Below are 21957 nucleotides of genomic sequence, written 5' to 3' on the forward strand. Positions count from 1 at the left end.
TTGGTGTCCCGCTCCCTCCAGGCAGCACTTCTATGATCAACACTTATTTGAGCATCATAAAAGAGTCACAAATGGTTTGAATTTATGGATCGTGTGTTACAGACAGAAATGGGGCTGGTGCAAAATAGATGCTGCGCGAGTGAGTTGATATTGAGGAAGGCCACTCCTTTTTTGTTCATACTGTACAAGAGTATCACTGAGTTGTCCACTTCGTACTTGTCCATTCCCTTGTGTCATATGATACCGCATACAGCCTGCTAAGTTCAATCTTGGAGCGCATATACTCATCAATCACTGTCGACCTCAATAAGTTCTGGCCACCTCTTCTTCTTCAACCTTATATTGACATTCTCCTTCCCCTTCAATGGATTTTTTGCATACCCTTCCATGGCAGCCTCCAACTTCAACCTTTTAATTGTTGCGTGCTCTTTTTCTAAGGAGACTTGCTGCTCCGATCGCCTAGCCTCCAACAATTGCAATTGTGTGGCGGTCTTTATCTCATGGTATGCCTGGACATGCTGAAAAAGTGTTTTGAGTCCATGAACAGACATTGGAAAGCTATCACTGCTGGTGCTAGCTTTTCTTATGATATCAATTGAGTCTTAGATGTATGCACTGTAAACTTGACTGTCCTTCAGAGTGAGGTGGATCATTCACATGGCACTTTTTGCGAGATGGCTGTCCATTCTCCAAACGTGCATTGGCCATGGATGAAGCGGACATGATGTTTTGACTTTGTGATGGTTATAACACAGGGTAAAGATCTGAGTGATCAATGACCTGAGACAGTGTGTACCAAATGACATCATTTGTCAATAATCAGATTTGTAAGGGGCAAGTAGATGCCCCAAAGGGACCAGATCCTTAGTCTGGCACCTTAGACCGCTTGGCCATCTCACCTATGAGTGCCTAAAATAATTTACAATTATCTGGTTAATAATCACATGGAGAGTGCCGAACTTGTCCAGCCGGCGGAAATCCTCGGCTAGGTCCGGATGTCCTGGATAGTTCCTTGACACCACTTGCCGTAGTCAGTGATGCATGCCATTGGATGGTTCTCGAGGGCAAACAGGAAGGAGGCTGTCTGTTTGGTGAGGGCGGTGGGCCACTTGGTGCATTGAATTTTGGAGATGTACACTGTGCGAGCTGAGGAAAACTGGTCCCAGGACAAGTCAGCATCCGGGATAACCTTGCATGAGGTGCACACAGAGGATACTGCTTGGAGGGCAAGGCCCTTATCAGATCAGGTCAATGTGAAAGTGTTGTCGGCAGAGGATTTGTAAGAATTGGAGCCCTTGCGGCAGCCTTCCATTGTGAAGTAATACAGCTCGACATACTTGATGAGCTCAAGCTTGTGGAAGGCATATAGAGGGGAGTGAACAGGGAAGATGGAGGGCATGCCACTATCATTCAAAGGGAGGAGCTTCAGCCACTTCTTGTTGAGTTCTTTCTCCACTTCCACTTGGTTGGCTGCTAGCTGCTTGAGATGGTTGTGTTTTGCATCAGCAGCAGCCTCGGTGTCAGCAGTAACTTGCGCATTCCAGGCCGCATGGTCCTAGTTGTTGCCTACTGTCCAGATCATGACCAGGTACTGGATGGTAGCAGCGGGTTCTTCATCAGAAAAGTAGTTGAGCTGTCTTACTGCCTTGAAATTGGGCAAGGCATAGTTAGGGCACACGAGAAGGTGGGGGTTGATAGCTAAATGAAGCATGAGCCAAGATGTAATGGGGATAGGAAGTAGTGAGAGTTTTTTTCTTTCAGAAGTAGGGAAGAATGTAAGCTAGGATAGTAAACAAGAGAAAAAGGATCAAGCAAGCAACAATCTAGAGTGAGCTTGCTTGAGTAGTGTAGTAGAAGACGGTGAGAATGCCAGCAGGCCTTGGGATGAGCGCTCTGCATCCTCTAGTCGGTCATAGACCTTATTCTAAGGTTAGGTCGTGCCTTCCAATCTTAGAATTCAATCTGGTGCCTTAGATCACTCGGCCATCTCGTCTGGTTAATAATCACACGGAGAGTGCCGAACTTGTCCAGCCAATGGAAATCCTCGGCTAGGTCCTGGATGTCCCGGACAGTTCCTTGACACACCGCAAGAGAGAAGCCTTGAAATACATCGTGGGAGGTAACACGAGTGGTTTTGGTCTGCTCAGTGCCGGCGGTGACGATCCAGAGGTCAAATGGACGCTCAGGAACTGTTCTTCGTAGCGCCAATCAGTCACTTGCACCACGATGTCCCGAGAGACCCACCTATAACTGCACCCAGATCACTGAAACGAATGCTTTGACTTTTTTTTCGATGAACAATGCAGGTTCATCAAAGCGATACTACCAAAACGGCAAGTGTCATGCTCTCGTCGGAACCTCGGGACAGGCAGGACCTAGTGACCGCCCAACCTTCCTTACCTCGCCTTGTGCGCTCCGCAGGCGTCTCTCGCGCGTTCACATGTCCGGTGCCGCTCCAGCCTCCGCGCGCCTGATGGACCTTGCCATCGGGTTGTCTCCATCAGTTTCGAGCAGGAGAACTTCCACAAACGCTGATGAGCGCTCACATCGCGGTCAGAGCTGCTCTATGGGGACCGGGTTAGGTTCGGTTACAAAAGAACTTACGGAATACAGAGGCCAGTCTCTAAATACATATGGGTGCCGATGGGCTTGTGCTTACTGCTTGTACATAGCTTGATAGCGTCGTCTATCTCCTCCTTCCCGTCATTTGCCTTGGTCTTGGATCCCCCCCTCTAATATAAACTCATATAGGGACAGCCCTCGTTCAAGGCCTGAGCGCCGATGTCGAGCGTCCTCGCCGACAGTGCGGCAGCACCAGCGACGATCGAAAATTTGCAGCAAATGTGCGTCTGAAGTTGTGGAATCACCTTCAATCCTAATTCTGGTTTCTTGACCGTCGATCCCTTGCTACTTATAGCCTCGCGGGGAAGGTACAGTGTGATCTTTGCTCGGTTGCAACTTCCTTACTCATGCCCATGCTTTGATGAATGAGTAGTATTTCTTCCTAGCGACGTTGACGGTCCTGTTGTATGATCATCTATTGACATTACCAGAGGAGGTGGGCATGAGAATATGAATAGCTGAATTCTCAGGCTCACGAATGCGCGATGGGGGACATTGGAGACAGGTATCGACTGTTTGGAAGAAGAAGAAGACCTATGGTATGCTCTGTCCCGCTCCGTTCCGCAATATTTTGTTGGTCACTAATGCATTATCCCGCGTCGGTTGTGACATCATAGTTCTCTGCTTATTCCTCCTCGTGCGCTCGTCTGTACTCTAGCTGCATCGATTTCGCTCAGTCCGCATTAGATTCGTTACTATGCTCCAATAGCTGTGTCTATCGTCGCAGTCGGTGCGTTGTTTCCCCGCATAAGGTGTTGTCGCCAGGATCTCAATCACCATATATTACAGGCTTCTTTTCTACCGCCATGACCCGCGAGCGGTAAGTAACACCCTGATCGTTCCTCCGCACTTCTTCCTCCAGTATTATTTCATTCCGGTGCCTCAACAACATGTACTCGAGCATCACGAGCCTCGACTCGACATACAAGTCGCTCTGACGGAGTCGCTTTACATCAAGCAAGGGCTCACTTCTTTTCCACTTAGGTGTAAAAACTGGATGCTGTTCCTTCCGCTCGGTATCACCATGCCGCTCATGCTCTTCCCAGGTATCCTAATGCTGGTTCGGTGCGCAACCTCTTTCAAATCATCTATTCTGCTATTTACGGTTCCCATCCTTCCTCCGTGCTTGTCGTGCAACCTGTCCCTTTGTTCACGGCATGCTGACTATGACCCGCTTCTCCTTTCCACGGTTCCGAAAAAACAGAGTATACGCACTCTACAACCGGAATAAGATCATTCTCGGCCTACTTTCTACCATCCTGCTCGCCCAGACCATCACAGGCATATGGCAGTATACTATCCCGGGGGGGACACGTGAGTTCTATGTTGGACTGCAGGCCTCCATAATTCGCTGCTAATGCCGTATATGGTATTCGCGCGCATTTGCAGCCGCGCCGCTTCCACTTGACAACTATGAATTCCACTGTACGCTTCCGATATTTCGCATCTTGAACCTCTCATTTACACCCGTTCGCACAATTAGTTTGCATCTATCTCCCGCCGAAAAGGATGTGCGTCATCCCTCTTGCCACATCGTGCAATGATCGGCTCTGATTGTTTTGATCATACAGCGGTCGGGTATCGACCGTATATGTGTTCATGGAACTCGGTTACGACTCCCTTATCTTCGTTCTCACGATCGCACGCACGGTCTACATGCATTGGAAGCACCAGCGTAGTGGTCCAAGCAGGCGCACACTGATGGACAAGCTCATTCGTGACGGCGCGGCATATTTCGCGTGCGTACCGTGCCTTGCATGCTACATGAGGACAGCTGAACTTAAATCTCGAGGGATTATCGTCTCATGCTACCAGCGCCATTTTCTCGATGAATTTGAGTTGGGTCATCATGATCATGTATGCTCCTACCGGCCTTCGAGCGATCTCCTCCGTGTAAGTTCCGCCCTTCCGTTTGTGTTGTCAAAGACTGACAGGCTCCCTGTCTCCTCTCTAAAGCCCCTCAGCATGGTACGCCTCTCGCATTCTGCGTAAACCGAACCCCGAGTTTGACTTGCATGACCGCGCAGCATCACGACCGTGATGATCTCGCGCATCACGCTCAACCTCCGCGTCACCGTCTACGGGCCAGCACAGCTCGACGAGCGTACCATGCCGCGCAAAGGCGCTGCCCGTGACATCCCGCTGACGCCTCTCCGATCCCCGCGTTCTCGGCGCTTCGACCCTGCCGAGTCAGCGACGCAGGGCCTTACGGTGCACGTGCTCACGGAGATCGAGGACGACTCGTACGGAGCACACGGGTGGTCGCATGGGGAGGCAGACACGGACGCTGCGTTTGCGCTGAACTCATTTGGACAGGGTGGCGGTGTCGGGGACGTGGGTCGAAGTAACTTGAGTCATGCTGGATCGGCCGCGAGTGCGAAAGCAAATGCGGTTGCTTGGAATCAGCAGGACAGTGTCGAGTCGGATACTGTGGTCGGGAATGCGGTTTGAAGCGATGCCCTGTACGGTCGAGTTACGAGTAGTACAAGTCCGTTGTCATTATTCTCCTTGTGGTATAGATATACATACATCTTAGGTACAACGTTATACTGTAGCAGCTCTATTGGAATTTTTCGGAGGATCATCTGTTGTGCTATGGTACCTTGCGACTCATGCACATTGTAAGTCACCGAGGGCAAAGTTTGTTCTTGGCGGTTTGCTGAGGTGATAAATCTGTCAATAGGCTCAACATCAAAATGAGCGAGCTAGGTCTCGACTGATCATCAGTACCTCACTACTCTCCCACTGTCAAAAGTGTCCATGTCCTAAATTCAGAAGCTATCAAATTCCATAGTGTGGGCTCATTGGTCTCGGCCTATGATGGCTGAATTTCTACAGGATACCCGCATAGCGTTGCTGGATACAGTGTGAACAAGTCTTGTATCCACTACATACATAGGTACACCACCTTGCGGTGTCGTGTAAGGAGTCTCGAATTTTTGATCGCATTCTTCAGCCTAAAAGAAGACACACCAGAGCCCTTGTAGATGTGCAATGGCGATAGAAGCCATTCGCACTGGACTCCCAAACGACCCAACAAACGCACTGCTCACCCTCCAGGCAGCCTCATCCTTCTGTGTTCCATCTCTGCGACCCGAACGGTATGTCAAGCGGATAGAGTAGGCTGCGCTTCCAGTGGTGGTGGCGGGGCTGGTGTCTCCGTAGCGTGTTGCAGGCCCGCGTGCGCACGCTCGCGCTCCTGTTCAGGGCTCTTGACCACCTTCTCCAACGTGAAGCGCTTGCGCGCGGAGATGGGTGGGCAATTACGGATAAGAACAGAGTCGTCCATTCGCAGCTCTGTGATTGCATTATTGAACCACGCATTGTGTCAGAACCTACACGATAGGCATAAAGGGGCAACGCACGGTTCTTCTCGTCATGCACGAGAAGCTTGGTACTCCTGAGTATGCGCTGGGGAAAGGTTGGTCAAACATGGTTAGCTTCCGCGCAGATACAGGCGAGGAGTAGAGATGTATTGTAGATTTGCGCGCACCTTGCCAGTGAGCTTGTGGAACACCCAGCGCGAGACAGTCACCGTCGCCGTCTTGTTCATAAATCCGACCTTGGTGACAAGGCCCGTGAAGGCCATGGGAGGCATCTTAGCGAAAGAGTGAAGGTGCAGAGCTGGTCGTGAGCGACGATGTCAACGCTTTTCGGAAGACTAAATTTCCCAATTGGGTATAAATCCGTAGAAATGGGAATAAAATACTGTCACAGTTCACGCGTTCATGTGTCACAAGAACTCAAGAAAAGACGAACACTTCCTTTTCAACCCCCAGGTCGCTTTCAACGTTGAGCGTTCCTCAGCGCCGTTTTCTCTATGAAACGAACATGTTAATGTTATAATTTCACAGTATTCGGTCTTACAATGCAGGAAGTTCAGAGGTCCCAGCACACAGACAGTGAGCGACAATACTGCTCTGCACAATCTTCGACGAATGGGAACATGCTCCGCAAGATGACCAGAAGGTCCTGGACATTGAGGTTGGCTCCTCTTCGTTTCGATTCTTCTCATGTTCAGTCAAGTGGCTTTCATCGAGGACTATCAGCACAGTATGGCACCTCGGAGGTCTACGAGGACTTCGACTAGTTCTCAATTGAGAAGTGAATCCTGTTGATTAGGGTTCCGTGAGTAATCCCTGAATTGCTAACATGTTAATAACTTATGTTATTAACATTGTTATTAACACTGTTATTAACAGGCCCCCTCCAGGGGGGCACAATGCCGATGTTAATAATGTTAATAATGTTCGAAATTGTATATAATGATCAGCATTTGAATTTACATTGAAATGTACATATTTGGGCAAGGGCCAGGTGGAAAAATTGAAGGTTGTGGCTGTACAATTATGTCTTCCCTGCAAAATAATGATTTTGTCCGGGAGTGCAGAGCCTTGGACTGCATCGGTTCCCGCTCTGGACATTCCGTTACCCATCCCCCCCACTCGCGCCATGTCCACCGAGTCAAACGACGTCAGCTTTGAGACTGTTCTCGCGGAACTGCATCACCTGCTATTGGGCATACCCCCGGAATCAAATCTGCCTTTCGTGGAAAATTCTCAGGACTCACATTATGCATGCTTCCTCAACTTTTCTCTGGACCCTGATCTGATGGAGAAGATCGAAGATGAAGTCAGGATATTCAGTGAACAATTCAAGTCAGTTTTCGGCTGGCAAACACGGTCGACCAGAGATGGAATCATACCGGAACTGGTGACTTCTTGTTATTAACACCACTTTCTTTATTAACATGTAAATAAATCGATTTTTAACATGTTAATAATGCTCTATATACAATTGTTATTAATCTGTTATTAACTCATGTTAGAAATTCCTCGGAGAGGCAAATGTTATTAACATTTGTTAACAACTGTCCGTGAATTACTCACGGAACCCTACTGTTGATATCCTGCAATGGGTCTTTCGCAGCATGGGTAACAATTGAGTGCAGGTCAGCAAATGGTGATGATATCACTATGAAATTCAGGAGAGGCAGCTGATCAACTATAATGTGTGAGGTAGAGATTGGAATGATATTCTCAATCTTCTCTTGAAAATCATACGATAACCACCCTGTTGACCCGCGTTGCCACCGCTAAGGGACAACCCTTTGTGGCGTCGGGGGACGCGGGTCACGACTGCCAGGGGTCATGTGAGGATCATTCGTCGAAACATTCGAGTTGGACAGCCTGATTCAAGCCTGCTTGAGCTTCATCAAACTTACTCTCCGAAATCAGCAGCACTCGTGGGCACCTCGGGACTTGGCAGAGGAAGCTATACAACAATTCGAGAAAGCTCATCCCCAAACTGGAAATACTACTCCTAGTCACGTTCATGCACTGAAGATGTCGCCGCCCACGTAACCTGTGCGCGTCTGTGGTTCCGCAATGTCGCTCGGCCCCTCTCAAATCTGCATGAGGCTCGACAGCACGGTGCCGCCGCCTAGATTTCTCATCACTCTCTTCGCCGAGTTCATCTTTTTCATTCTTTCTGGTAGGTGCTCTTACACATACGTTGATGAGCGCTTGGGAAGGCAGGCGTTCTTATACATAGCCTTTTCCCGGCTGCAGATGCTTTTGCGGCATACCGTGTCCACGGGTCTTTCTATAAAATGGAACGTTCATTATATGCATACGCACACTTGTCCGTTACCAACATCATCTTGTTTCTTTCTCTTATCCTCTGCCATCTCTCCTTGCTTGCTCCAGTTGGATCTCGGGGCTATTCACCTAATACTAGCGCCAGACTCGAGTCTGGCCAGCAGTCCGTGCGCCTGATATGGTTAGTACATACCTCGTCGACACTGTTGCGGCTCCCGCAACTGTTGAGAATCTGCAACAAATGTGCGTCTTACTCTTCTGATTCAATCCCAACTATTTGACCCTTGCCATACGTAGTCTTGGAGGGAAGGTATAGTGGAATCTATCAATGTGACAGGGCATTCGCTCATATCTGCCCTTGTCTGGGCTCAGTTTTTCTTTCTGGCAGTGCTGACGGTCCTATTATACGACCATCTTCTGACTCTTCCCGAGGAGGTGAGCTCGATCATCAAAGGCGTTCAAAATGCAGAGTTTATGAGTACGCAATGCGCGTCCTTTCAAAAGGTCGCAACCGTCTGGAAGAAAAAGAAGACTTACGGTAGTGCCGTTCTTTCTACTATCTGGTTCTAATGTTCACTCATGCATCGTCCCGCACTGTCTGCGAAACACAGTTCTCTACCTGTTTCTCTTCGTGCGCCTTTCCTAATTTACACCCTCGGATCTTGTCTTATTGAGACTGCGGTAGATTCGATACTACGCCCCAGTAGCTGTATCCGTCGTCGCGTTCGGTATGCTGTCCAGTCTATCATGATGCAGCCCCTATTCTCAATGCATGCTTTCAGGATTCTTCTCGACTGGTATGACCCGCGAACGGTAAGTTACGTACAAGTTCTTTATACATCTTCCTCCGGTGATCTTCCTCGGTGCCTATGTCAAATCTTTTGACCCCATGACCTGCTCGACAACCCTTTTGAGAAGTAGTCATACTGATACCTTGCACTATAGGTGTAAAAGTTGGATGCTATTCCTCCCTCTTGGCATGACCGTACCCCTCATGCTCTTCCCAGGTATACTTATGCTGGTTCGGTGGGTACTCCTTTCACCCCCTCTCGTATGCATGGTCCCCGTGGTCCCCATACCCCTCTTTTGCCGCATAGTGATGACGTTTCTCTTGTTCTGTGATCGGGTTCGATGATCAGGGTATATGCGCTCTACAACCGCAACAAAATTATCCTCGGCACGCTTTCTATATATCTGTTGGTCCAGACCGTCACTGGCATATGGCAATACACGATTCCAGGCGGGATACGTACGTCCTTTTTTTTTAGCTCCCCCTAAATGAATAATCTTGCTCACGACGTCTATACGGTCCACATACATCTATAGCGGCCCCGCTTCCATTGGACAACTATGAATTTCATTGTACGTCAGAGCTTTTTGTTGAGCAACGACATGCCTAATGTTGTATCCAGTCTGTATATATCTCCCGCCAAAGAGGATGTACGCCGTCAGCCACCGGTAATGTCGCATATAATCAAGGCCTAATTAACGATTTTATCGGAACAGTGGACGAGTGTCGACGGTGTATCTGTTCATGGAGCTCACCTACGATTCGCTCATATTTCTTCTCACTATCGCACGCACGATTTACATGCATTGGATGCATCAACGTAGTGGGCCAAGCACACGCACGCTCATGGACAAGCTCATACGAGATGGCGCTGCGTATTTTGCGTGCGTACCAATATCTGCTACACTCCAGAGGAGAATCGATGGCTAGAGCGCTGATCTATGTAATCCCAGCGCAATTTTCTCGATGACCTTGACATGGGTCCTTATGATCATGTACGCGCCCACCGGCCTTCGCGGCATTGCATCCATGTAAGCGCTACTCATCGCGCGACATATTGAAGCTGACATGATTATCTCGTCTTTTCTGAAGTCCATCCGCATGGTAATTACCTGATTCGCAGACCATCTTTTTGATCTACATCTGCATACAGCGTGACGACAGTGATGATCTCGCGCATCACACTCAACATCCGTACAACCGTTTATGGTCCACCAATGCTCGATGAGCGCACCGCTGCACGCCACGGCCCCAACGCTATCCCACTTGCGCCTCTGGAATCTGAACGCTCTAAGCGCTTCAACAATACCGCGCCTAAATTTCCAAGCATTTCGGTGCCCGCAGGCCCAGAAACGGGAGACAGATCATACAGGGGATCTTCCGGAGAAATGGATATGGGGAATATGGGCCAGTATCACGTCCCTCGAGTCGAATGGGAGGATGTCGTTGGAGAAGAGATCTCATAAGCTGCCTTTGATTTACTATGTACTCGCGGATCTTGTTGCGCATTGAATATAGGCTCAGCGCCTTGGGTTTCCTCGACGTTACCCTCAGGACATTTCACCCTGTTTCCCGACTTGCCCAGCTTAGCTGCTGCCGTTCTGCCGGTTGGGGCTCCGATAGTAAGCCGCACGGCCGGTGCTTCGGAGCTCACAGTAAGCCGTCTTCGGCACCATCGACCATCGTCACGATGATACACTTCCGACAACAGTGATCATGAGTTTTTGTTTCTGTACTGCACCAGATAACAAGGTCAGGTGTACATCTACGCGGGCTACTCAACAGCAGAGCTGTGTGGCCCCGGGGATACTCGCGATCTCCAGGTTTTATGTCATCAGTGTACCAACATCATTTCGCCCACCTTTTTTATTTATTTTTCTTAAGGCGTTGGATCATGTAAAAAGTAATTCATCAGGATTACAGACGAAACATAATGGAATTCGTGTTGATCAGCCGATGGGCGTAAACAGCGCGAAACCCGCGGCTCTCTATATAGCATTATGGGTCATTTAATTGCCTTATCCTCCGCTCACAGCTCACACTGAACAGGTCCTTGTCTCATTTCATCCCTATACCCTGTGTTAACGTCTGGTCTACTCAACTCTCACTTGCGAACCTCGAACTAGCATGTCAGTGGCAGATATTGCAGATACTTGGGACCAGCCGTCTGTATGTCTCCGTCCAACTCGATCAATGCGATGGAACGGAAAAGATGATGAGGGTTTGCACAGACATCAAACCGTATAGCTGCCCATCGTGACCCTGTACAGCCAGTCCCTGACGATTGGGATGACTCTGAAGAGGATGAAGATAATCAGAGGATATGGGAGAATGCGTGCGTCTTCGTATCTTTCAGCTTTCTCAGACTTCCCTCCGTGGCTCTGATGACCACCATACTGCCTCCCATCTCAATCGGATTCAAAACCTGTAGCAATGTGAAAGCCCCCATGCCCGAGCTCGTGATCTCGCCATCCAGCACAAGCAGTAGCGGGCAAACCTCCCTTCCACGCGCCGCCTTCCAGACCCCTATCCGTATCCTCAAACGATCCCCTAACGGCAACGCTAACGGCAACACCACCTCAGGCGCATCGTCATCTGCCCAGGCCTCGTTCGCAGAGCGAGAAGCTCGCTATCACGCCGCACGTGAGCGGATCTTTGCCGATGTAGGGCCGCGCAGCGGTGACGAATCTACTCAGCCGGCCATAAACCACATTCCTGGAGCGGTTTTGAGTGTCGTGCGGAATCCACGGGGACCTGCGCCAGATGTGTCCGAGAACGCTGCTGCAGAGCAGCCGGTGCGAGGTTTTTCTGTTCGCGGTCGTGGGCGAGAGCGAGGAATGGGACGCAGGAAGGATAGTAAAGGTGGCCCTGGCTTGGCAAACGGTGCTATCACGGATGTTGCAACACAAGAGAGTGCACGTTAGACTGTATACCTATCACTCTGTGAGTCATTTTGTTTTGTAGATGCCATGTGTTCGTGATGTTGACGAACGGCTGATCATCGCGGATATCTGCACTGTAGGTATCCTTGCCGCTGTATCTATTTATGTCTACGCAGATTTCAATTCGTCATCAGTCCCCAGTTGGGTTTGCTCTTTGGTGTCGAAGGTCTTGGGGTCTTCGAACCTTCTACCATCGTGCATTCTGATAGACTGAGATATTCATACAAAAACGAGGAAACATCGGACAGTAAAGTCAAGCAGCCGGTGCGAAACACATTCGTCCGGCTCTGATATACGAAATGAACTCCCTAAGTGATATGACATGATGGTCATATCACAAAGACGCGCTCTCTGTGGCAATATCCTCAACCAGCAAAGCCCTGTCGGAGAGGCTTTCTCTATCTCTATTGAAGAAATAATCGTCTGGGACCTTCCGTAGACCCAATGCCGTCGTGTCTACAGCTCCTTCACTCTGTGGAACTGCCTCTCCAAAGACGATAAGTTCTTCAAGCACGGCTCCATTGGCCTTCCTGGTGTCGACCACTCTTTGCAAGATATTGAAAAAATCTTTATGGATTATATGCTCGTCGTATATCTCCGGCATCTCGTACTGAAATCCAAGCCGCCTTAGACTCGGGCACACTGGACCCGCACTAGTGGAATGCGCAAGTGCAATCGCAAAGATGTCCAAGGATGTTCCAGTAACGTGAAGAGTGTTGACGGAGGGAAAGCGGGAAAGTATAGGCGACCAATCGAGCCGCAGCTCGGAGATATGGATGGTGAGATCGTGAACAAATCTGACGTTGAAGTGTGCGAGGGTAGGAAGAATATTATTTGCGGCTGCCTCACTCATAAGATCACCGTAGTCGATGACAGAAATTTTCAAGCTGGATGAATCGTCCAACTCTCCATCGACTGAGAATCCACACTCCATGAAAGTTATACGAAGCGCCTTGATAGGCCTTTCAGCATAGGATGGAATCATATTGCGTGGCGTGGGCCTATTCATTTGGATCTCAATAATGTTGACTTCGACGAACGTAGCAGATGGGATAGAAATATGATTAGTGAATTCAATACAGTCAGAGAGGGCGAGGACTCCTAGGCCGAGTGTTTTCAAATGCGAAAGCGTGACCATTGGGAAGTTCGGATCCTGCGAGCCTGGAGACAGTGCATGTCCAAGGTGGAGATGCTCTAGCTGGGGCATGTACATAAGGGCGTGGAGCCATTCTGACAGTGGGTGGTGTGCGGCACCGGCTCCATTGCGAATTTCCAAGAACGTCAGGCCAAAGAGGATCGGAGAAGCTGGATGAATGGTCAACTCGTGGAGGAATAGCTTCTGGAGGCGGGGAGCCTTTCCATCAAAGATGGATGGTGGGACGATACGTGTAGCGTGTCGCAGATGTGGATAGAGTCGGGAAAGGTGCAGCTCTTCTAGCAATGGGGCGGGTGTTACGGAAAGAATTATCACATCTACCACCTTGTCCACCAATCGTAGCTTCCGCGCCCGCGAGATGCTCTCCACAGCAAGTGCATTCAACTCTGATAAATCCCGCTTTCCGGGGCCATAATCTCGATGACAGTCCGAGTTGAAATGGATATCAACAGACAACGGACGCGAGCGCAACAGCATTTCTTGCGTCCATCCCGGCGTAGAAAAAGTTATGTTTCGCCACAGAGAAGGCATGTTGAGTGAGATTGATCGCCAGCGGCGACAAACGCGGGTGAGGGCTATCCGGCCATGGGAGATGTCGAGGAGTCCGTAATTTCGGGGGTTCCACTCGTTCATATGAAGATTGTGCACGCGTTGAAATATATCGATGAGGATGTCAGGAACAAGACGGGAAATCGGGGAATTCTGTGGAAAATGAAGCGCGTACAAAGCACATATGATTGGTATTATTGTAAGCGGCAGGTCAGCAACGGTTGTGCTTTGAGCACAAGTTTGGAGAATTACCTGGTTCAGATCTGCGACGATACCATCGTATTCCATTGCACGAACGTCAACGATGTTCCAGCATTCACTAGAGTGTCCCAAGCTTTCAAGTTGTTGGCAGCGCCGCAGCAGTCGCAAGACTCGCAACTGATAGATCGTGAGAAATTGCTGTCGCAGTTGAATTTGAACGTCAACCGTATTACGCCACGACAGTCCCCTCTTGATTTTTCAACGCAACACATCTCATTCTACTGTTGTCGAGGAACAAATACATCTTCTCGGTGAACGATGTCCTAAAGTCTCATCATAGACGAAATGGCGATTCCATAGCTACATCGAGCTCTTCTCTTTCAGGCTCATTATGGCGAGTTTTTGATGACCATCTATTGCCCCGCTCTTCCACCAATGCCCTTGCTAGATAGCTGCGCGTACGAAGAGCGGATATCATTGTGAGTACATTGACACCATGCCGAAATCCTCGAAACAGTTCGCGCTGATTGTACTTCCTTTATAGTCAATGCATACTTTGGTGAGACTCGAGGGCACTGCGCCGCTTTGATTCTGAGCTTTCACAAGTCGGGCCGAGTGTCCATACTTATGTTTCCTATCTGTCCTTGCTAGATATTTTTCAAGCTTATGTCTGCTTCCGCTCTTCCTTACAGAAGTTCTGAAAGTACCATAGAATCAAGGGACGATCAAAAATTAGGTATGTGCTAGCTAGGGTTTGTGTCAGAGATGTGCCTCTAAGATCCTACAATGAATGCAAGCCTTTCTTCATGTGATGTTGTCTTTCCAGTGCGCATCCTGAGCCCACTTTCCCCCACAACTCTGCTAACCTCGGGTTTTTCCAACTCATACGAAGCCTTAGAACTAAACCTGAGCTTCAGTTTGTGACCTTGTCGCCCGTTGCCTCTCGAAACACTCGCTTGCTATATTGCGAGCGTAGAACACACACTCCAGGTATTGCTTCTCAGCTACAACTTCGACCAGGGTCCAAACCTTGCAATTTAAGGCCCGAGTGCGATAATCTGTTGATCATGCGATAGTACCAAGAACTTCGACCTATCTTGTTTGGGATGCCACGGCATTCTTGCTTGGTCTTGTGATAGCTTTTAAATCCTGCTGAAGGCATCACGGAGCTTTCTGCCTATCGACATGGCATGGGTCGTAGGTATGCGGCCTCGATCGACTGATTGGCATGTACTTTCTCATGATAAACAACTAATCTTTTTCACAATAACAGTGTCATCACGTTTCAAACAGATGGATTTCTGTTCGCCAAGATCGTGTCAAAGTTTCATGTTCCAGCCTTTGTTCACCTTCATAAATGATAGGTTTTCGCATACTAGCCCCTGTGGGTTCAGGCAGAGGTTCGTGTTTCATGGGAAAAACATCTCGACATGGGGCTAACACGGCTCCCATGGTCATCTTCGTTCGATGCCGAGGACATAAATGGTCGGATCTGATCTTTAATGTCAGTGGTTTAGTGTCGACAGCTATGATATCCAAACTTTGCTATCGACTTATCAACAATCAAATACCGAACAAGATATTCTTCGAATTCCCTCAATTGTGAACAAGCACACCACGGCGGAGATTACATTACTTTACCGACGCAGAACTGCTCTCGATCCTTACGACTCTTCGATCCCACAATTGGCAGGTGTACATCAGAATTTCGAAGTCGGCAAGCCGCATCTAGTTCTTATACGTGGCACGTTTCGAACTTGCCTCCAAGCTTCGAATTCCGACCCTTCGAATTCCCCCTGAAGGCTTCTCTCAACTTTATTTCCTTACTTCTCTCCCATTCTAGGCCCTGTCTTCCTCGTCTCGTTCCTTTCCCCGTTTCCCACTTCCCAGAGCCATCCATTCCGGCGATCTATTCGTGTTCTCCCCGAGCACGCGTTCTTGCGTGCCACGCGTGTCAGGAAATGCACTGGAAAGATCATCTATGTGGCCCTTCTTTCCCACTCGAATTCTGTATCCAACTCTGCCCCAGCAGAATTCAGTTCGGTCGTACGCCGGCCCTGTTCACTCATACTGTGTGCTACATGCCATCCTCCTCTCTCAAATCTGATGGCAGCAGCTTTGCTTTATGGTGCAGCGGCACAACGTCTCTTGCCTCGTATCCTTCGTGCACGCATAGGGCTCTCACGCAAAATGCAATATCCAACCTCATCCTGCTCTACACCCTATCTCCACCCCATTGCTGAAATTTCGCCAAGCACCGTGTCCAGAGTCCCTCTTTGCTGTCCATTTACTTACTGCCGGAACCGTCGCTTGCCTCACACCTCACGGCCACTCACCCACATCGAGCAACGCCGTCACACACTAGCTGTGCTGATGCTCCGAGAATACTCCTTCGACAGTTTCTCACCGTTCCACTTAGGTCCTGTGCAAGCTATATTTCGTGTATAGCGCTCAGACACCAAGGCTGCTTCAGCAAAGATATCTAAATTACTGGGTGGAAATCAATTCAGGGTCATCCCTTCGCTATCGCGGTGGTTCATTGTGATCATATCCATCGGGTTTGCTACCTGCCCCCTCTCGATATGGGGGCCCTGCTCGTGGCACGACTAGCGTCGTTGTGAGGCTCGCAAGCCGACATCTGTACATTTACAACTACTTGTAGCCTACCCTTGTGATGCAAGGCGAAAATTCTTCTAGTCGTCGCAGATTCCAAGCCAAGTATGCTCCCGCAGAGCCTGTGAGGAGCGAGTCCGGGCTTCATGGATTTCCTACCACGGTATCTATTCATGATATGCGAATTTCGTGAACTCAAACTCAGATCTTCTCTCGCTTCCCCTAATGCTCTAGTCGAGATGCACTCGGTCTCTGTATACTTCAGACTCGTACGCCTAAATTCAGTGGAGGTCTTGAGTCTCGTCGAGGACCGAGAACCACTTCGAAGGACACACGGACCACTCCCCTATTGTCGACTTACAACAGGATCCGTTTAGGGGCTTGACCTCCATTGCTAAAGGCAGCCGACCAGAGCCGACCTATTCAAAATGGAAACATTTTTGAACATCCAAGGAATCTCGTGTCATCCGATAGACAAAGGGCTATATGACCGATGATCTCATTCCTGCGACCGACTTCTCCTCGTACGCGGCTGCAACTACAACCGTCCTGTCACTTAACAACGGATACTGGTGAGCAACTTCAATCCAATGATCAAGCACCACAGTAATAGGTGAAAGTTGTAGTAGCAATCGTGATTCGGCTTTCCAGGGCCTCTCGGACAGGATCTTGATCCGTCGAATTATAAGTTAGTCTAAATTGGGTGACTCCTTGCCTCAATGGAGAGGTGATTGCGATTCCCTCCGATTCCCACCGTGATTTATGAAATACTGAAGACGTGTGAGACGTGCGCAAGTCACTGAATTTAGCCGATGCGGAGCAGGGTTTGAACCAAAGGCTATCAGCTGGGCGTCGGAGCTGGGAGTATGTAGGTCGATTGCAGTGCGATAGCGGTCGCTCCGCGTTGTGCACGGGCACGAGGGCTTGCTTCCTGTCCTGGGGATCAGACCTTGGAGGTTGTGCGGGAAGTCTAGGGGATGATCACCATGGCCACTCAAGACGGTCATTGCAACGGTCACCACACGGGCCTAGGCTGCTGTCTGTGCTAAGTTTAAGCAAACGAAAGATGCTCACACATGAATCTACTAGGTTAGTTGTCTATGGTTCCGCATCTAACTTGACTCTGATATCTTAATGACGGCTTTGTAGACGGTTGTGAAGGTAGACAACAACTCAGTCTAGCAGTTTGAATATTTGACAGTATTCTATGGTGCTAACTGTGTCTCTCTTCACCCTCTGCTCCTCACACGCACCGAGATCCGATCTATCTGGATCTGGATCCAGAAACCCATTGTCGATCACATCTTCTCATGGCATTTCAATTTCAAATAAGGGGAATTTTACGTCGGGTCAGGGTCTCAGCATGACGAATTTCTCGCAACGTCAGCTGCTTGGCCAAGAAAATCGAACGCATCGAACGCTGCTCGAACGGCCGAACCCCACTCCGCGACATGTGCTGCAACGCGGTCCGTCCGTTCGTACGCGCCAGCTCGAGAACCTTTTATGGCAATCTATTCCCTCCGCGCGGCACTTCCCTCCCTGCTCTTGCACTCATCTAATCGTCAAGCGTCGCGATGCAAGCACCAATATCGCTTAAATTGCCACATGAAGTGTTCCCATGTCACCTCGACTCATAGAGACTCCAGACGAGAAAGCGTGTCTCGATGTTTGCACAACACTTGGTTGAAGACCAAGGCCGGCGGCGTTCGTTTTGTAAATTTATTTTAATCCAGGGCTGTCAACGGAGGCCAATGGAAGCCAACAGGTATGAACGACGTCATTTTGCTGACTCGGCGACAGGGAGAGGAAGGTGAGACTAAGGTGAGGTACATTTTTGACAGCGCGTTCGACAGAAATGTCGTCCGCAGCATGTTGGGTCGATCACTATCGATCCGCAGCGCGCTGGACTAGTGCTGGACTCAGCTTGGACCGTATCCTCGGAGGCTGTAGAAAGGGAAATTACTAGACATACTCCGGCATACTCTGGCATATTGGGTCAGGTCGGGTTACCAGGGTGTTATTGACGATCAGAGACGACCCGACCCAACCGCGTGCATTCAGTATTAGTATAAGTCTTCGGTAGCCGCCGGTTTACGTGGTTCAAGGGTGTCTGCTATTTGGTTTGTTGGACTGCGGCGCCCTCGCAAGCACTGCAAAGCTCTGTCAAGCCCTGCTGGTGGTGGCATCGCTACGTGCCGTAAGATCTAAATCAGATTCAGTCCTGCGCAGATAGAATGAGGACTTTACTGCGCTCACCGACATCGGAGCGAGGCGCTGCGTATACAGTGCGGTCGTATCCATCATGGCCATCCCAACGACCACATTCACGGCGTACAGCGCGTCGGATCCTGTCGAAATCAGGCTGAAACAGTGATTGTCATCCACTCCGACATATCCCGTTCTTGGCTTCGTCTCCCCTTCCTCCAGCCCTGCTTGCTGCTTCTATCCCTTCGCTTCGGTGACTTTCTCTATTGCTTCTAAACCTTCCCCTCAGGGACGTGAGCTACTAGGAGCAACGAAAGGCCTGGAAAAGCTCTAAGGTTCTGATCACCGATCAGGACCGGGAACCCCCCTTGGGGTTCGTCAGAGATGAAATGAGCGACATTATATGTAAGGGGTACGAACCCAAGACTTTCCGTCCAAGTCACAGGTGTTGAGTTTGCTCGTGCAGGGTCTCGTTGGCCATGGCGAACTACTAGAATGGGCCGGCAAGTTCGCGACCATCGCGTTGCTGCGTTACCCGCTCGACGAGTTATGTACTTACGGCAAGCAACCTCGTCGAGGAGGTCTCATGGCCGAAGGCCGAAGGCAGCCTCACGATGAAGGAGCTCAGACTATGATGATATCAACTATCACCAACATCAACATCAACGCTCTCTCCGGCCGTACGTACTTATGTGAATACGGAATTAGGACATTGTTGGGCGACCTCGAGGCTTCTAAACGGCGTCGTTGTCGTCGCCGTCGAAACTTCATATGAACTTTTCGAGGATCCTGGTCAGCAGCCGTAGCCGCCGTACGACGACCAGCTGGCGTTCATCTCGGAACGAGGTTCTGCGGACGGCATACTCATGTTCCGGTTGCCGACCCAGCGAAAGATTCGAAGGCCCCAAAGCTCGACATGCATCGACGTACACAAATTTTCGGGGTGCGGTATACGTGAGAGCTGCAGGGGGCAGTGCTTATCGGCGGAGAGGAGCTGCCAGTTAATGATGCGACGCGCAACGGCGACTATGCGCGTCCTTCACGAGCTGTCAACGGTCCGAAACAAAAAAAAAAAAAGAGCGGCGAATGGAGCATAGAGAATGGGGCTCTGAAGAATGGAGAGACGCGTCTAAATTGCACGGTCGACAAGCGCGCGATCGGATAGCCAAACGAAACTTGCTTGCATGCGATGGTAGAAAGTGGTCAACAATTTTGAGTCGACGGAAGGCCGTCAGCGTGATCAACGGCGTTGAAGAAGCACTCGACAAGAAGGCGGAGCAGGCGATGCAAGGTGCCCCTTGCCGGCCTCAATTGCAGATCACAATTACAATTTTTGAGTGATTAGCATCACTTGTGACGTACGTGGCGTTCCTTTTGGGGGGGCGGGTGAAGAGGAGACGTTGGCGAGGACTAAAAACAGGGTATGTATGGTGGCCTCGAGGATGGCAGGGATACGGGTTCCAGAGAAATCGAGGGAATGAAAAAAAAAAGAAAAAGGGACAAGATGCGGAGAGAAGCAATAGAAAGAGATGAAAAGGAAAAGATCTGATAAAAAATACGATCCGGAGCGGGTGGTGCGGGCGTCGGGCGATCGAGGGTGGATTTGGATTGGACTGATTGGAATCGGTCCTAATCATATAGTTCGAACCGGATGAAGCCGGAAGAACGAACTGATCCGAATTCGGAGGAATTGGAACGCGGGCCGGCACGGGGAGTTGGGTGGATCTTAAGGACTTTAAAGGTCACAGAATAATATTTGTATAGAAGAAACGTATAGCTAGAGAAGGAAGGGACCTGACGGCACCCCCAGAATGACGCATTTGCTATATAGTACACGGATATGAGTAAGTCTTGGGACAATTTCGCTGTGAAAGGGCTTGAAAGGGGTAACGAAGGTCAAGGGGAAAGGCCCGGAAAGGGGTCGAAGAGGCGAATGCCATAAAGCAAGGAACGTACGGGATTGACCAGGCGGACAGTGTGACATTGTGATGGAAAGTCAGGCCACAGGACAAACGCATTCGATGTGTCAAAGGCACTCAAACGACGACACGATTTCGCGAGACGACGTGAGGGCGACGGGTGAGAATCGGAGAATATGTTCAAAGAAGCAGATGGAGCGGAGACGAGCATGGGAGCGGCACCGAACCGCGTGGGGTCATGCTACTGTCCTGCAATGCTTCTTTCTCGAGAACGAGAAAGTACAAGGAAAAGAGAGCGGCTTCGAGGACTCGGAGCAGCTGAGTGGGTCTCGTCTTCGCATGTCCCTATGTAGGACTTTGTCCCCATCGCCTAAGGTCCGTTGGGGGCAAACTGAGATGAACGTTGTCGATTGGATGGCGAGGGTGATGGGCCTCTGATATCCTGAGCAGTTCCGGCGCTGATGGGGCGCACCTATTCGCGACGCTGGCCACATCAGTGTTTCAAGGTTCTCAGTGCATTTTGACTCTGATTCTGATGGCAGACGAGAGCTCCCGACGCGCGAGTAAGCCTAATCAAGCCAACCAGTAAGGAAGGGCCGTGAGGACGGAAGTGCGTCCGTGCCGTGCACATGGTGGACACTCCGAAGTGCGAACGCGAGACCCCATGTCGGCGCCAAAGAGGCAATGATTGCCCACGGGTTCACATCCTCCATTGTGCGCTCGCTGAGCGCGGTGGCAAGCTGTCGGCGCGCGGTTGCCGAATCTGGACGTGCGGCTGAGAAGCTCTGTCCCACCCAGGATGCGCTTCTCGCCCTTCGCAGTGCACCGACGAGCGGGTGAGAGAGGCCGCAGGCTGACTGAGCACCGTCAGAGAGGGGGCTGAGAACACCGTCCGATGCTGGGCCGTCGAACGGCTGCGTTGGGTCCTATTGTATTGGGGCTGATTCAGCGGGGCGCCGCAGTGGATGCGAGCCAGTTTTAAGGTTCACAAGTTCACAACGGGAGGTCCACGTGGGGGAGCTCGAGGGGAATTAGAATAGAAGGAACGAGACGCGGCCGTAGTTGTGTTACCTGCTCGTAACACCCGTCTTGCTGCGAACACGATACCGCCGTACGAGCCGTCTGCTCCTGCTGATTCCCCAGATCAAGCAAGGCGCGTGGATCCGTTCGAACGCGGCGCGTTGAAGGAGCGCAAGTAAGCGGGTTGGACCGGGACTGGTTTCGAGGTGCGGACGATCCGAGCGATCGATCTTGGTGGAGGAGCGAGGCTGGGGCGCTGACCTGTTTGTTACATAGCTGCTGAGCTAGTCGATCGGCTCCGCTCCGGGCCATTTCCGCTGTGTTTGCGAGCGATCTGAAG

The 21957-nt window shown here is 50.2% G+C and overlaps 7 protein-coding genes across 7 annotated transcripts; 3 read left to right on the forward strand and 4 right to left on the reverse strand.

The window, feature by feature from the left end:
- Positions 1 to 985: 985 nt before the first annotated feature.
- HETIRDRAFT_421383 (uncharacterized protein) lies at positions 986 to 1711 on the reverse strand (the record flags this gene model as incomplete). Its single annotated transcript, XM_009552472.1, has 3 exons — positions 986 to 1234; positions 1334 to 1555; positions 1586 to 1711. 3 exons carry the CDS (start codon positions 1709 to 1711, stop codon positions 986 to 988), a joined length of 597 nt encoding a protein of 198 aa, XP_009550767.1.
- Positions 1712 to 3788: 2077 nt separating this feature from the next.
- On the forward strand, positions 3789 to 5205 carry HETIRDRAFT_460551 (uncharacterized protein; the record flags this gene model as incomplete). The annotated part of the gene is made up of 7 exons (XM_009552473.1): positions 3789 to 3936; positions 4012 to 4047; positions 4106 to 4133; positions 4194 to 4361; positions 4438 to 4515; positions 4579 to 4590; positions 4650 to 5205. 7 exons carry the CDS (start codon positions 3789 to 3791, stop codon positions 5071 to 5073), a joined length of 894 nt encoding a protein of 297 aa, XP_009550768.1. The 3' UTR covers positions 5074 to 5205.
- A 523-nt stretch (positions 5206 to 5728) lies between these two features.
- HETIRDRAFT_327712 (uncharacterized protein) lies at positions 5729 to 6253 on the reverse strand (the record flags this gene model as incomplete). The annotated part of the gene is made up of 3 exons (XM_009552474.1): positions 5729 to 5919; positions 5988 to 6033; positions 6116 to 6253. Coding segments are annotated over 3 exons (375 nt in total), but the record flags the coding sequence as incomplete, so codon positions are not given.
- A 2329-nt stretch (positions 6254 to 8582) lies between these two features.
- HETIRDRAFT_326903 (uncharacterized protein) lies at positions 8583 to 10478 on the forward strand (the record flags this gene model as incomplete). Its single annotated transcript, XM_009552475.1, has 12 exons — positions 8583 to 8657; positions 8727 to 8760; positions 8834 to 8853; positions 8908 to 8957; positions 9144 to 9248; positions 9362 to 9471; positions 9549 to 9584; positions 9635 to 9662; positions 9729 to 9896; positions 9966 to 10043; positions 10105 to 10116; positions 10166 to 10478. Coding segments are annotated over 12 exons (1029 nt in total), but the record flags the coding sequence as incomplete, so codon positions are not given.
- A 981-nt stretch (positions 10479 to 11459) lies between these two features.
- On the forward strand, positions 11460 to 11936 carry HETIRDRAFT_454584 (uncharacterized protein; the record flags this gene model as incomplete). Its single annotated transcript, XM_009552476.1, has 1 exon — positions 11460 to 11936. One exon carries the CDS (start codon positions 11460 to 11462, stop codon positions 11934 to 11936), a length of 477 nt encoding a protein of 158 aa, XP_009550771.1.
- Positions 11937 to 12288: 352 nt separating this feature from the next.
- HETIRDRAFT_326455 (uncharacterized protein) lies at positions 12289 to 13947 on the reverse strand (the record flags this gene model as incomplete). Its single annotated transcript, XM_009552477.1, has 2 exons — positions 12289 to 13812; positions 13912 to 13947. 2 exons carry the CDS (start codon positions 13945 to 13947, stop codon positions 12289 to 12291), a joined length of 1560 nt encoding a protein of 519 aa, XP_009550772.1.
- Positions 13948 to 21166: 7219 nt separating this feature from the next.
- HETIRDRAFT_105596 (uncharacterized protein) lies at positions 21167 to 21929 on the reverse strand (the record flags this gene model as incomplete). Its single annotated transcript, XM_009552478.1, has 2 exons — positions 21167 to 21523; positions 21669 to 21929. The coding sequence occupies 2 exons, from the start codon at positions 21927 to 21929 to the stop codon at positions 21167 to 21169; spliced, it is 618 nt and encodes a 205-aa protein (XP_009550773.1).
- Positions 21930 to 21957: the final 28 nt, after the last annotated feature.

This window comes from Heterobasidion irregulare (genome assembly GCF_000320585.1).
Source record: "Heterobasidion irregulare TC 32-1 unplaced genomic scaffold scaffold_10, whole genome shotgun sequence".
Classification (NCBI taxonomy): Eukaryota; Fungi; Basidiomycota; class Agaricomycetes; order Russulales; family Bondarzewiaceae; genus Heterobasidion; species Heterobasidion irregulare.